The 13,829-nt window shown below is 39.1% G+C and overlaps 1 protein-coding gene across 1 annotated transcript in view; it reads left to right on the plus strand.

The window, feature by feature from the left end:
* The first annotated feature begins 226 nt into the window (after nt 1-226).
* Nucleotides 227-13,829, plus strand: part of GRM1 (glutamate metabotropic receptor 1) — a 304,296-nt gene continuing 290,693 nt past the window's right edge. Inside the window, exon 1 of the mRNA XM_087425199.1 lies at nt 227-306. Within this exon, the coding sequence (XP_087281325.1) occupies nt 249-306 (58 nt within the window). The 5' untranslated portion in view covers nt 227-248. The remainder of the gene's footprint in view (nt 307-13,829) is intronic.

Here is a 13,829-nt window from a genome sequence, read left to right on the forward strand (position 1 = left end):
CCGCTCAAGTCGGCTCAGTTGCCAGGCTCCAGAGAATCCAGTCACCAATCTATGCAGGCCCACAAGTTGCCTGAGGGCTTGTTGTTGGGTGGGGCCAGTCTCTAGGGTGGGCTGCCTGCCCTGGCTGAGCTGGATTAAATCGGTGCTCTAGTGGGTGGGGCAGACCCTGGGCTAGCAGGCCTCAAGGAGAACTCCAATGGCGTCTGTGTCAGCACGCCCACACCAGGCCACAACAATGGCCGCCGCCAATGTCCCAGTCCCTGGAGAGGTCTCACCCCTCACCGAGATGCACTCAGGGCCTATTAGGTGAGTCTCTTTTCACCACAGCACTGTGCCCCTTTCTTTCTGGTGATTTTAGGATGCTTTCTGAATGGGTGAGTTTGTGCGCAGGCCCTTTAAGAGCTGGTTTTAGTTTCATTGTGAACCGGGTTTTCTGGGGGTACTCCCCAATGTTTTAGTAGCAGCAAAGTCAGATATTATGCCACTCATCTCGACTGTGCTGGGTCCACAAAATGCCCCCAGTGGGGGCGCTCCCTGGCTCAGGGCCCCGCTCCTCCACGGAGGCTGTGTACCTGTGCGCTGCTTCCCCCGGGCGGCCTGTGAAGGCGGCGTTTTTCCTCTCCAGAAGGGTGTCTCTGCCTCTTCCACCTCAGTTAGGATTGTCCGTTGTTGCAGGAGTTCCTCTTATCCAGTTTTCAGTTCTGTCTCAGGGGTAATTTTTCCACGAGTAGTTGTAAATTGGCTGTGTCCATTAAAGGAGGAGAGTTCCGAGTCTGCTTACGCCGCCATCTTGACTTGAGATCCAATATATTCTTTTAATATCCTTCTATATTTTTTTCACTCATATATTGTATTTATAAATTTTACATCTGTTTTTCATATGAGATAAGCATCCATTGTGTATTATACGTGTGTGTGTGTGTTCACAAACAAAAAGAGATTTAGCACATTTATGTTTTTTTCCTTCCCTCTCTAGGATTTTGTTAAAAATCAAGAATTTAAATTTTTGGTTGTCTTTTTTAAAAAAAGATATATATAATGACTACTCTATTAAAATTAATTATTAATAATGATTTATGTAGCTTTTTATACATTTTACTCAATGCTTTGCCTACCACTGTTACTTATATCCCGTATTTTACTTTTTCTTGAATTCATTTTTAATTTTGCTATAATGCAGCCTGAGGAAAGTTTTTTTTTTTTCCAGAAAACGTGCATAGGTAGCAAACTTTGTGTGTCTTTATATATCTCAGATGTCTTTATTTTGCTTTTTCACTTAAATTATTACTTAGATCAAAATCTTTTTCCAACAGCAAGTTGTAGGTACTGTTCTTCCCTTATACAGTCTCTTATTTTGTAGATAGTATACACTAATTCTATGCCAGTCTGATTTCAGTTCTTTTGCAAATATTTTTCCTTCCTTGGTAAGATAACAGATTTTTCTTCTTATCTTTGGAGTTTACAGATTTTCTTAGATGGTATCTAGATTATATTCCACAATTTACCCCATCCACACCACAATGTTCCTATAAAAAATTCATCAAGTGCTTGCTATCTGAAGATGTTAATACTTCATCAGCTCAATTAAATTTTCTTCTATTATTTTATTCATCATTTTCTACTTCTTACTCCTCTCTTACTTGGTAGATATTAGGTCTTCTGGATTTGTCCTCTGTCTCAGTCTTACAATTCTCATCCTTTTTGTCCTGTTGCATTGAACCCTGGAGGATTTTTCAGCACAGTCTATTTCACTAATTCAGCTTTAAGCCTATACCATTCTGATATTTGCTTTTTTATTTGAATTTTTCACAGAAATAATCTTAGGTTTTATTTTAAAAAAAAACACATTATTGAGGTATAGTTGATATACAAAAAGCTATATATATTTAATGTATACAACTTGTTGAGTTTGGAGATGAGTATACACTCGTGAAACCATCACCACAGTCAATGCCATAAACATAAACTCAATCTCTTTTATAGTAGCCTTGTTAATTTTTGTGGATGTGACATCTTTTCAAACCTCTAAGAATTCTAACTCCATTTAAAGTCCTCTGCTAGTTCTTATATTAACTTTTTTTCGTCAGCTATTATTTCCTTGGTTTCGTCTAACAACTCTTTTCACACTGTCAGCTTTTCTGAAATATTTGTAATTATAACTGAGGCCTGAGATAGGTAAGTAATGATAGTTAGAGATGGTTTCCCAGCACAAGTGAATAAAATAACTGCCTCAGCAAGTGAATTTAGATTCTACTCATAAGAGGAGTTTTGTGTGGAGAGGGGGTGCACGGTTGTGACCAGGAAGATATTTCTTCTAGATTACCAGAGAGTTTTCTTAATAGATGTTAGGGGTTGCTTTTTCACAAGGGGACCAGAAGTTACCTGAAGCACCACTGTGGTAGTCTCTTTGGGCTCTAATAACTTCTGTAAGTTTCCTATGGCAGATCTTCCCTTTTGTTTAGAAAGCTCTTCTCGAGGCTTCAGTTTGGATGCTCAAGGTACAATCAACAGTAGAGCTATCCTGCAGCTCACCACTCCGCTACCCAATTGGGCTTCCAGTCTCTGCTGTCTTTGATCTTGGCGTTCTTCTTAGATTCCAAGAAGACTTCTTTATTAGTCTTATGCCTGTTCAGTGCTACAAGTTCAACCCTATTAGATTTTACCATCAATCTGATTCTATCTGCCTGTATCTTCTAGAAATTCTCCACTGCTCTGGTCTGCTGCTGGCACCCTTCCCAGCTTTCTAGTGCTACCATGGATTCATTCTTATTTTTAAATCTCTTATGCTATTTGAGTGGCATCATGGGAAGTAGGGAAGATAAATACATATGCTCAGATATCCATCATAAAGCAGAAAAACTCAATTTTTAGTATTAGCAAAGAAAGCTTCTTCTGAGGAATCGGCATAGTTTATTTTACAAGACTTATCATTTTTCTTTTAGGTTAAGCTTTGAATAACTGTTTCAGAAATATTAAGTGCTACATACTGTGCCACATGCTTTGCCCATGTGTTTCTATATCTTCGTAATTATAGAAATTCAATATTATTTTCCTATTTTACAGATTAAAAAGCAAATGCCTGGGGAATTTGAACTACTAAGTGATTTTAATCAACGTGATGCTTTCCAAAGCCATATTTTTTTTAAAAAAAATTCATTTAAATATAGAACACTGGAGACTTCATAGCATAACTTAAAATACTAAATTTTATGGATTTGTAATTTGGTTCAAGACCATCAGTGTAGGTAATAGTTTTCTCATTGTAGATTTCAAAGAAGACATTAAATGTATTGATTTTGGAAGATATTGTCTCTCAATCCTCTAAATATTTAATTTCTCCAGATACATCATTCTATTGACCATTTCCTTATCCCTTTGGAAACAGTGATTACTATAATACAGTAGTAAATATGTACATGTTTATTAACACATATCTGTATCACTTGGCAACAATTATTTTCATGATCTAAGTATGTTATATTTATTTCTGTGGCATAAGGATTGGTCATACTATAATAAACATTTCTGAAAAAAAAACAGTTAAATGATAATATTCATGAATGGGGATGAAATAGAGTATTTTTGGTCCCCTTATAGATTTAAATAACTGCTTATCTTTTTTTTTTTGTGAGGAAGACTGGCCCTGAGCTAACATCTGCCAATCCTCCTCTTTTTGTTGAGGACGACTGGCCCTGGACTTACATCCATGCCCATCTTCCTCCACTTTATATGGGACGCTGCCACAGCATGGCCTGACAAGCGGTGCGTGGGTTTGCGCCTAGGATCCCAACTGGCGAACCCCAGGCCGCCGCAGTGGTGTGCGCACACCCAACCACTAGTGCTACCCGTCGGTCCCTAACTGCTTATCTTTTTAACAACTCATCTGTGGTCATTTATATTTTAAAGAATCTAGTCCAGTGCATTTCTATAGGTTGCATTAATGACCACAGAGCTCTAGGGAAAGAAAAATTGCTTAGGTTTCTTTTTTTTTTTTTTAAATATTTATTTATTTATTTATTTATTTTTTCCCCCAAAGCCCCAGTAGATAGTTGTATGTCATAGTTGCACATCCTTCTAGTTGCTGTATGTGGGACGCGGCCTCAGCATGGCTGGAGAAGCGGTGCATCGGTGCGCACCCGGGATCCGAACCCGGGCCGCCAGCAGTGGAGCACACGCACTTAACCAACCGCTAAGTCATGGGGCCGGCCCTTAGGTTTCTTGAAATAAGGAAAATAAAAAATTCCAGTTCAACATTTAAATAAAAAGAGAAAACTATCTGTTAGTGAGGTGAGTAAAATTATATTAATTATCAATGCTAATGACATCATTTAAGTAAATTGAAAGAATTCTTTAAAATGCTTTAACATTTATGTGACTTGATGTCACTCAAAATAGCTTTGAGCTTTACGAAGGATCCAGGCTACTTTTTACATTTCCTCTGTAACTTACATTTGGTAATTGCCACTTGCCAAACCATGGAGTCTGGAATTAGACTAGATGCTGTTCTTATATTCTCTAAGAATGAAGAGGTAGATAAAAATATCTTTACCACTCCCACCCCTGAAACTGTTAACTTCACTTTATTTTTAATTGATATTATTTCAATTGGGACAATTAAATATGCATAGAGAATACTGTCTGTATCTTAGTTCAGTTATTATATGTGACTATACTTTCTCTACTTTGTGACCATTTTTGGCCATTTGCAAAGCCTTTATTGTAGTATAGCTCGTATTTAGATTATAGGGATAATTTCCCCCTCTTTTCTTTCTTCCTTCCTTCCTCCCTCCCTCTATCCCTCCCTTTCTTCCCCTCCCCTCTCCTCTCTTCCCCTCCCCTCCCCTCCTCTATCTTCCTCTCCTCTCCTTTCATTATGTTTTTTTCTTTCTAGCTGTCATCATTTTATTCTTAGAATGAAGGTATAATTTATAAACTGAGAGTTTAGGTCTATATTCTAAGTATATCTGAGGCTAAGGTAATAATTTTGTCTTTATCACATTTAGTAGCTTCTTTAAGCAACTAGGCTCTTGTATTTTTTTCCTCTCCTTTCCTTTCTGAGCTGCTATTTATGTGAGTGCTTATCATACTTGTATATGGTCCCAGTTTTTTCTAATTCACTTAGACTCCTAATTAGCACTGAATTTACTCCTTCATTTTATCACCTGGTTCATGAAGGAAGCAACCGATTCTGAAAATGTTTAAAAGTAATGGAAATCAAAACATTACATGAGAATGAATTCATGAGTTAATTCAACTGATCTTAGCTTCTTAAAGCTAATCGCTTTTTCTAATTGATTTTGTTTTTAATCCGATTTTTAAAAAGTTCTGAAGTAATATATTCCTACCCATTACCAGTTACATTATAGCCAGAGATGAGAGAAAAGTAATTTTCAGTTTCAAAAAATTGTTAGTTTATATTTTTGTGTAGACCCTTAGGGAGGCTTCTTATAACGGAAGGATCAAAGAGACCCAAATTGTGGAACAAACTGAATCAATCTTAATGTTAATGAATCCTGAAATAAATGCAAATGGGATTGTATTTGAACCACAACTCAAGAAAAAGGCATTCTCAGGGGCCTGACCTGTGGCATGGTGGCTAAATTTGCTCATTCTGCTACGGCGGCCCATGGTTTGAGGGTTCAGATCCTGGGGGCGGACCTACTCGCCGCTTATCAAGCCGTGCTGAGGCAGCATCCCACATAGAAGAGCTACAACTCTACAACTATAATACGCAACTATGCCCTGGGCTTTGGGGAGAAAAAGGAAAAAGAGGAAGATTGGCAACAGATGGTAGCACAGGGCCAATCTTCACACACAAAAAAAGGCATTCTTGACTATGAATGTTTATCTTTTATTCCTGATTATGAACATAGTCCACATTCACTATAAAACATTTCTAAAATAGAGGAAAATATAAAGAAAAGAAATATCAACCATAATCTCACCACCAAGAGATATTTACTATAATTTTTTTGATATATTGCTTTTCTATATCTTTTGGATCAAAAGATGTTTGTGCATGGCACATGGGTGTTTGTACACAAGCATACACATATTTTTTAACATACTCTGTATATAGTTTAACCTTTAAAAAATTATCAATTTTATCATTTCAAACTGGAGTCAAGCTCATTTTTTAAAATTACTGAAGAGGGGCATCAAAATATTCTCTGAACTAAATTATAATCTCATTTCAAACTGATCTATTACAGAAGAGTTTTAAAATCGTAGAGTATTCTTCTAAATGTCTCATTAGTTGTATAATATCCATTTAATTTGTAAACAGTGGGGAAGAGAGGAAAGATTCCCCTGTGTGTATGGTTATTAAAATCCTAATTTTATTCCTTAATTTGAGAAGCTTCAATAAACTTTACTACTGAAAGTTTTAAACTCACTCCAAATGAACTGTTTTAAATTTGCTGCTACCGAACTGTTTAAAGATTTCAAGTTGATGCAATAATCACTCCTATAGAACTAGAAATTAATAGCTGCAGTGTGTGATACATTTCGACTAAGCTACTCTCAGGAGTGGCAGAGGATTCAAGGGTGTTGGGGTCTGATTTGGAAGGCCTTTTTTAAGAAAAAGAATAAAAAAATTGTATTGCACTTGGCAAAGTTAATAAAAAAAGAAAATGTCCATAAGTGCATTGCTAGGGCCCCTCCCTAGCAATGGGAGTCTTGGAAGGAGCCTGTGTAAGTGAGCAGCCCTGAAGCTTAAAGCTTCATTAGCTTCATATTAAATTTTCCTTAGCTCAGGAGGTAACATTAGTTTTCACTTGAGAAGCGTAGTTGCATTTCACAACATTGTGTTACCTCATGTGGATTTATAGTGACTTATTTCCATGGAGAGAAACGGTGGGGAGAATTAGGTGCTACACTGAAGGTTCTGCAGGCCAGGACTAACAGAGGGGCTCCCGTGTACCTGAAACTTCAGGTGAAGGCCTCATGAGTGACATATTATTAGTGCATGATTAATCCGGGTTGAGAAGTCACGAAAGGCAGTCTAAGCTGGTAGTCAAAGGAGGAAAAGATGAGAATCAGAAACTGAAATTCCTGGCTCAGGAGCCAAGAAAGTAATCAGAAAGGCAATCCCAGTGGATGCAGGAGCTGTTGCCCATGGCTGGTGTTTGCTCCTGAGGTGTGGGGGGTGGGAGGACCATCTGGGTTCGAATGATAAGAGATGGGACGGGATCCATCTACAATGTGACAGTGAGCCCGGCGTTCTCAGAACATTCTTGAGTAAGACAACTTTCCAAATTTTAGATTGTGGAAGGAGAATGGGGTTCGGAATCAGAAAATCTGAGTTTACTTGCTACCTTTTAGTAGCTGTGTAATCTGGGGCAAGATTCAGTTCCTGAAATTTAGTGGCTTAAAATAACAGAATTACCTTTTTTCATTAATCTGCCATTGGGCGGGGCTCACTGGGGATAGCTTGTCTGTTTACTTGGCATCAGCTCGGGGGGCTCAGAGGCTGGGGGCTGAAATGATCTGAAACCTCACTCACTCACCTGTCTGGCGGTTGATGCTGACTGTCTGCTGGGACGTCTGGTTGTGGCTGGAACACTTATACATGGCCTCTCCACGTGGCTGCTTGGCTTCCTTATGTGATGGTAGCTGGTTTCCAAGGGCAAGTATCCCCAGATGGCCAAGCAAAACTGTGTCACCTCTATGACTTAGCTTCAGAAGCCATTCAGAATGACTTCTCTCACTTCAAAGGCAGAGAACACACACTGAGATTCCATTTCTAGTGGAGGAGTGACAATTCATGTTGTAAGAAGATGGGATATACTGGTGTCACCATCTTTGGAGAATACAGTCTGACACAGGGATAATAACAGCACAGGTTTATTGAGTACTTAATAGGCACCAAGTGCTAAGTGACTTACATACATACATTACCTCTTTTAATTTCTCACCACACTCTTAGGTAAATACTGTTATTGTATCTATTTTACAGATGAGGGAAATGAGGCATGTGGTATTTAGATTATAGGAATAATTTTATCCTCTTCCCTTTCACCCTCCCCCTCTCCCTCCCTTCCTCCTTTCCTTTCTTCCTTCCTTCCTAAGAAAAACACAAATAACTTTATGAGGCATTGTATCAGTAAATGTGCTTATGAGTTACAGTATTTATGCACTAAATAAAATTAGTAGTAATAAAAGTAAGTAAAAATTTGTTAAGAATAACAGATGGAAGATGTCAGTCAAGAGAAAGTAAATGTTGAATAGTTGAGAATTAGTTAACTAGCTTAGTTTTGTGTCTTATAAGTTTTAATGTTATTTAAGTTTTCTTGGTAGGTAAAGCCCAATACTATGCTAAAATTTAAAGAATACTTTGTGAAAAGCTATTTCTTCCCTCAGTGAACTCATCTTTTACTATATTTTAGTAATAATAAAGTTATTTGGTGTTTCCAGAAGGTAAAACTCCAGAGAATCTTATATTCTGTATTAAACCATCATTAGTTTCATCAAGAAGACCCTAAGAAAGGAGGCTGCTAACTTCTAAGAAGTTCAGTGTTACGAGGCAGGGGGTTTTACCCAGGCTCAGGCTGTGACGCTGTTGTGCGGAGCGTATTTGTTGGGCTAGATCCTCTGCAGTTCCTTCTAGTTACAAGAAGGAAATAAATATGCACAAAAATTTATCTACCATCATAGATCTCCATCTTTCTTTGTTAAGTAAATCCTCTTGTAGTGGAATTATCACCGTTAGCACTACTGACGACCTCAGATGGAAGTTCTTGCCACTTTTCTAGAACCTAACGAGAGTAAATTGAAACATCCTAGTGAGCTGTGTTTTCCCCCCAAGGCCTACTGTTTCTCCCTGGAAGAAAGTTAGCTCCACAACAACTCTATTAAGACATTATATAATGTTCCCGGAGTTAGAAAAGTTAAACACTCTCTACTCCTCTAAGTGCCTATTTAATCAATTAAGACTTGGGAACTTAATTGTGGATGGCACATTTCATTGATTATTTCATTGATCAGTGGCTGAGAATGAATTTGTCCCCATTGTCCCAGAATGTTAAAATCTTAAAGTAGCTTTTAAGACAAGTTTTCTCTTGCTATATTTCTCTTTTTTGTGAGTTCAGAATTCTGAATGGTAACCTAGAATTCTTATGTGGCTATGTAGTAGAGAGGGTAGTGTCCCCCGAATTAGGATCCCTGGGTTTCCATGTGGTACAGCCACTAATTTCCTTTGTAAGCTTGTGCAAGTTTCCTCACTTTTTTGGACCTCACTTGTAAAATGAGGGTCATGACAAGATAACGTCTAAGATCCTCCAAGTTCTAATATATATATAAAATATTATATATAATTATAAGTTTTAAGTGAAATGCAGAAAGTACACACTGCCACTTACACAGGCTGTAAAAGGGCAGTAATACATACCTCCTGAATTCCTCTGGGACTTGAAATTCAATATCATCATATTCCAATGGGACAAAGAGCTTATCAGGCAGACGAATCATATATTTGCTGCCTGAATTGGTCAATAATCACGCACGAGTCATCCAACAAGAGTTGTTGAGTTGAAACATTGCCCAGACACTGCACTGGACCAAGGTGATGGAGACATAGCTCTTACCTTCTCTAAGTGCACACACTAATGGGGTATAAGCATATGGGTATTAAGCAAATAATCACACTAATAAATATATGATTACATATTCATCATATCTCGCCATAAGTGCTATGAAGGGAATAAACAGAGTCTGGTGATGGACCCAAGGTGGGGGACACTTCATATAAAATGGTTAGGGAAGACTTCCATGAGTAAGAGGCAGAACTGAGAGGCTGAAGCCAGAATGATGAATAGAAGTAAGTCCAGTAAGGCAGAGCAAGGCAAATGAGTGAAGGCTCCAAGCAAAGAAAGAGCTTTCCATGTTTGAAAACAGAAAGGAGTCCAATGTGGCTATAGAAGTGAACTGTTGAAGTGAGGCTGGCACAGCAGGGAAGCTGGCGGTCACACAGGACCATGTGACTTTTGGATTCCATCCTAAGTGTCAGGGGGAAACCACTGAAGAGATCTGAGCCAGTAACTGAATTGATCAAATTATGTTTAAGATAACCATAATTTCTGGGTTGAGAATAGATTGGAGAGGAATAACAGTGGATGTGGGGAGACCATACAGAAGACTGTTGCAAGCCAAGGAGAGAGAACCAATGAAGACTTGGATTAAGGTAATGGTGATGGATAGATTCAACATACATTAAGGAACTGATAGGTTATAGGTGAGAAAGAGCAAGGAAATAAAATGGTTTCATTTTTTAATGGACATATAAAGTATTTCTAAATTAACTTCCATTGCTGCTTGTTGTTAGTGCCGTCCTGTAGATTCTGACTCCTAGTGACCTTATGGACAGCGGAGCAGAACCCTGCCCGGTCTTTTTGCTCCACCTTCTCACCTTCCGGCGCTATATTTGACAACGCTCTGCTGCTCTTCATAGGGTTTTCAAAGCCAATTTTTTCGGATGTGGGGGTCCAGGTCTTTCTTCCTAGTCTGACAAGTCCAGAAGCTCCACTGAAACCTGTCCACCAGGGGTGACCCTGCTGGTATTGGAAATACCCGTGGCAGAGCTTTCAGCATCACATCAACATGCACCTGCCACAGTATGACAACCAACAGATGAGTGGTGTGGCTCCAGGGGGTGTGGTTCTCTGACCTGGAAACGAACCCAGGCTGAGGCAGAGAGCACCGAATCTTAACCGCTCAACCACTAACCTCTATTAAAGACAGCTTTTTTCACGTATCACACAACACACAGATACATGCATGTATGTGTCTGTGAATATATGTGTGTATTAGGAATTGTCATACATTTTGTGGTTTATTCCTCTCCTCTTACTTGCTTTGTTTTTTAACTGCAAAGAACTATAATTACTCCTATATTAGAATGGTTCCAGGAAGAAACATATGTGTAAAATATAGTTGTAATGCCCTTACTTGCTGATCCTTCAGAGTCAAAAGACCTAGCTTCTTAAAGCTTAGTATAGATTTTCATTCCTCGGGGAAGTCTTTCCTATCCTTCCCAACTGGGTATAGACACTTTCTCCCCTGGCCTGCACTTTAGCATCATCTGTAATCATTGCTTTGCATGTCTGACTCCTCGAGAAATCTGAGCATATCTAGTGCATGGGCTCTCTTCCATTCATTTGTTTGCCCCCAGGGGCCTAACTCTGCCTAGCACATGTGTACTGAAAGACATTGAACAGCAGAGAGATCACATTCATTCATAGGGTGTAATACTCATCTTTCTCTGTTTCCTCGCGATGGTGGGAAAACTGGAGCCTAGAGAGCTGCTTATTTGAGTTTCTACATTTCTGCTCTCATTTCTCTGCCATGAGTCAGATATTGGAGGGCTGTGATTTGGCAGTCATGGAGCTTGGCAAAGTGTCATTGGAAGGGCTTAATCAACAGTTCCTGTGTGGTTCATCAACTTGAAGCTCTTGGAATTGGAAGGAAGCTCAGAGGAAATCTAATCCCACAAAGGATTCACTCTGCACTGCCATGTCACAGCCCAATCTTATCTAAATGCTTGATTCTGCACTATTCAGCTCCTCAGAAATAATGTTTCTTTTCTCTGTTTCTATTGGTGAAAACAAATCATGATTTAATACCAAAATGGAAAACTATGCACATTCTCATTTTTGAACTATTAAATAAATTATATATTGTATTAATATGTAGAGACAACGAAACAGCTACTGCAAATAGATGAAGGAAATTACAGTGAATGACTTCCACTCAGCTCTTCCTTTATATTTTATTTATATATATTTTAACTCTAGCATTCTCATTAAATGTACCACCTTCTTTTATGATCTCATTAAATGCCCATTCAGTGTCCTGTCAGTAGTCCTTTTGTCAAAATGTACTGTGAAGATTTTAAATAATAGATGCAAGGAATTATTTACCTCAGAGGGTGTTTGTAGATGATGCAAGGATAACCAGGAAAAGTACCTGGGACCCAGTATATTGTGGAATTGACGAACTCTGCCTCCGTGCAGCTCTGTATCTCCATGGCATCGTGATTTCTCCAGCTTTCCACTGCTTTTAGAAAGATCTGCTAAACCAAATCAGATTAGGATGTCAGGGCTTTAATGAGTTACTTCTCCCAGGAACATTTTTCTTTTCAGTAGAAAGAGAAAAGTCATGTCTTGCTAATGGCAGAATTTAAGGTATTGGTGAAAGAGGCATCTTGGGCTAGAGGGGCCTTTGTCAGCACTTTAAATAGCATCGTATGTAAGCCTTATTCTAAATACTCTGGCCTGAGGAGCAGATAAAATGCCCAGTGACATTTACTTGGTTGTGTTCTTAGTTGGCACTTCATTGACTCTGCCTTGCTCATCCTCACACATAGACACAGCCTGTCACCCTTCCTTGCAGTCTCCATGACCTATCTGACTCCTCCCTACAGGCTCGTACTCAGGAGTCTGGTGCCCCTACAGCAGGTCAAGTAAGACTGTGGGCTCTGGCCTCTGACTGCAGGGGCTGAGTTCCCTTCTCTCCCATTTACTGTGTGTGTGAACATAGGCAACCTTCCCAAGCCTCAGTTTATCATATGAGAAATGGCATGTTGTGGGTTTCTGAGGACAAAAGGAGATGATGGATGTAAAGGGCTTCTTCTGATGCCTAGCACATAGAGCTCAAGACGTGTTAGCTAAATAAATACAGGCGTGCATTACTTAATGACAGGATACGTTCTGAGAAATGCATCACTAGGCAATTTTGTCATTGTGCAAACATCATAGAGAGTATTACACAAACCTAGATGGTATAGCCTACTACACACCTAGGCTATCTGGTACTAATCTTATGAGACCCCTGTTGTATATGCTGTTGGTCATTGACTAAAACGTTATGTGGCACGTGACTGTAATATCAAACTCGCATATAGTACTTATGATATAGTAATATTTATGTATGTTAAATCCTTTAATTCTTAAAACAACTCTAAGAGGTAGTTACTACTATTATTTCCATTTTACAGATGAACCAAAGCACAGAGAGGTTAACTGTCTTACCAAAAGTCCCACAACTAGTAAGTGGGAGAGTCAGAATTTGAGCCCAGGGCTCTCTGGTTCCAGAGTGCCTGCTTTTCACCATTTTGCAATGCTACTTCTCCTATAAACAAATTATATGATACCAAGAGTATTGGCAAAGCCATCGGAAAACTCCTCTGCATAACCTGAATCCAGATGAAAGGCAGGTCAAACTAAGGCTCTGTAATGCCAAGTAGCGTGGAATGAGCCTTTCCCACCATGATGCAGAAAACCAGGGCTAGCCTTACAGCCCCATAATAAGAGACCTCAGATACTATCCAGTGCAACCCCTTCGCTTTACAGACAAGGAAACTGGAACGCAGGGCGGTCCAGGAACTTGCACACGGTTATAGCTAGACCGAGGCAGATCCAAGCCCTGGTCAGGTTTCACAAGTCCAAAAGGGCCTTTTAATTCGCATTTACTGCAAGAAGCTCTCATGTCCTTTGAGTGAAAGACAATTTTTCCTCCGTAGGCTAATTTCCTTTTGACCCCAAGTAAAACCTCTTTTGACTTAAGTGGATTTTTTTACCCATGATGTAAAAGATGTAAAAAGTGGAGTAGAATAGGAGGAGACCGAGAGCTTAGTAGAAGGGTTGAGATAATTTCACTGAGCAAGAAATGGCTAAAAGCAGCTACTTGGAGGGGTAAGGGCACAGCTGGCTCCTGCTGAATATGATGCTGGGAAGTATGTCTTTCTATTACTTTGGGTTCACCTAATAAGCTTGTTCTGCAAGCAGACTTGTTTCCTCATATGTTGCCTATTTCTGCAGGGCAGTGTCTTGTTC

This window comes from Ceratotherium simum, chromosome 38 (assembly GCF_057802395.1).
Source record: "Ceratotherium simum simum isolate JZ-2026a chromosome 38, ASM5780239v1, whole genome shotgun sequence".
Taxonomy (NCBI): Eukaryota; Metazoa; Chordata; class Mammalia; order Perissodactyla; family Rhinocerotidae; genus Ceratotherium; species Ceratotherium simum.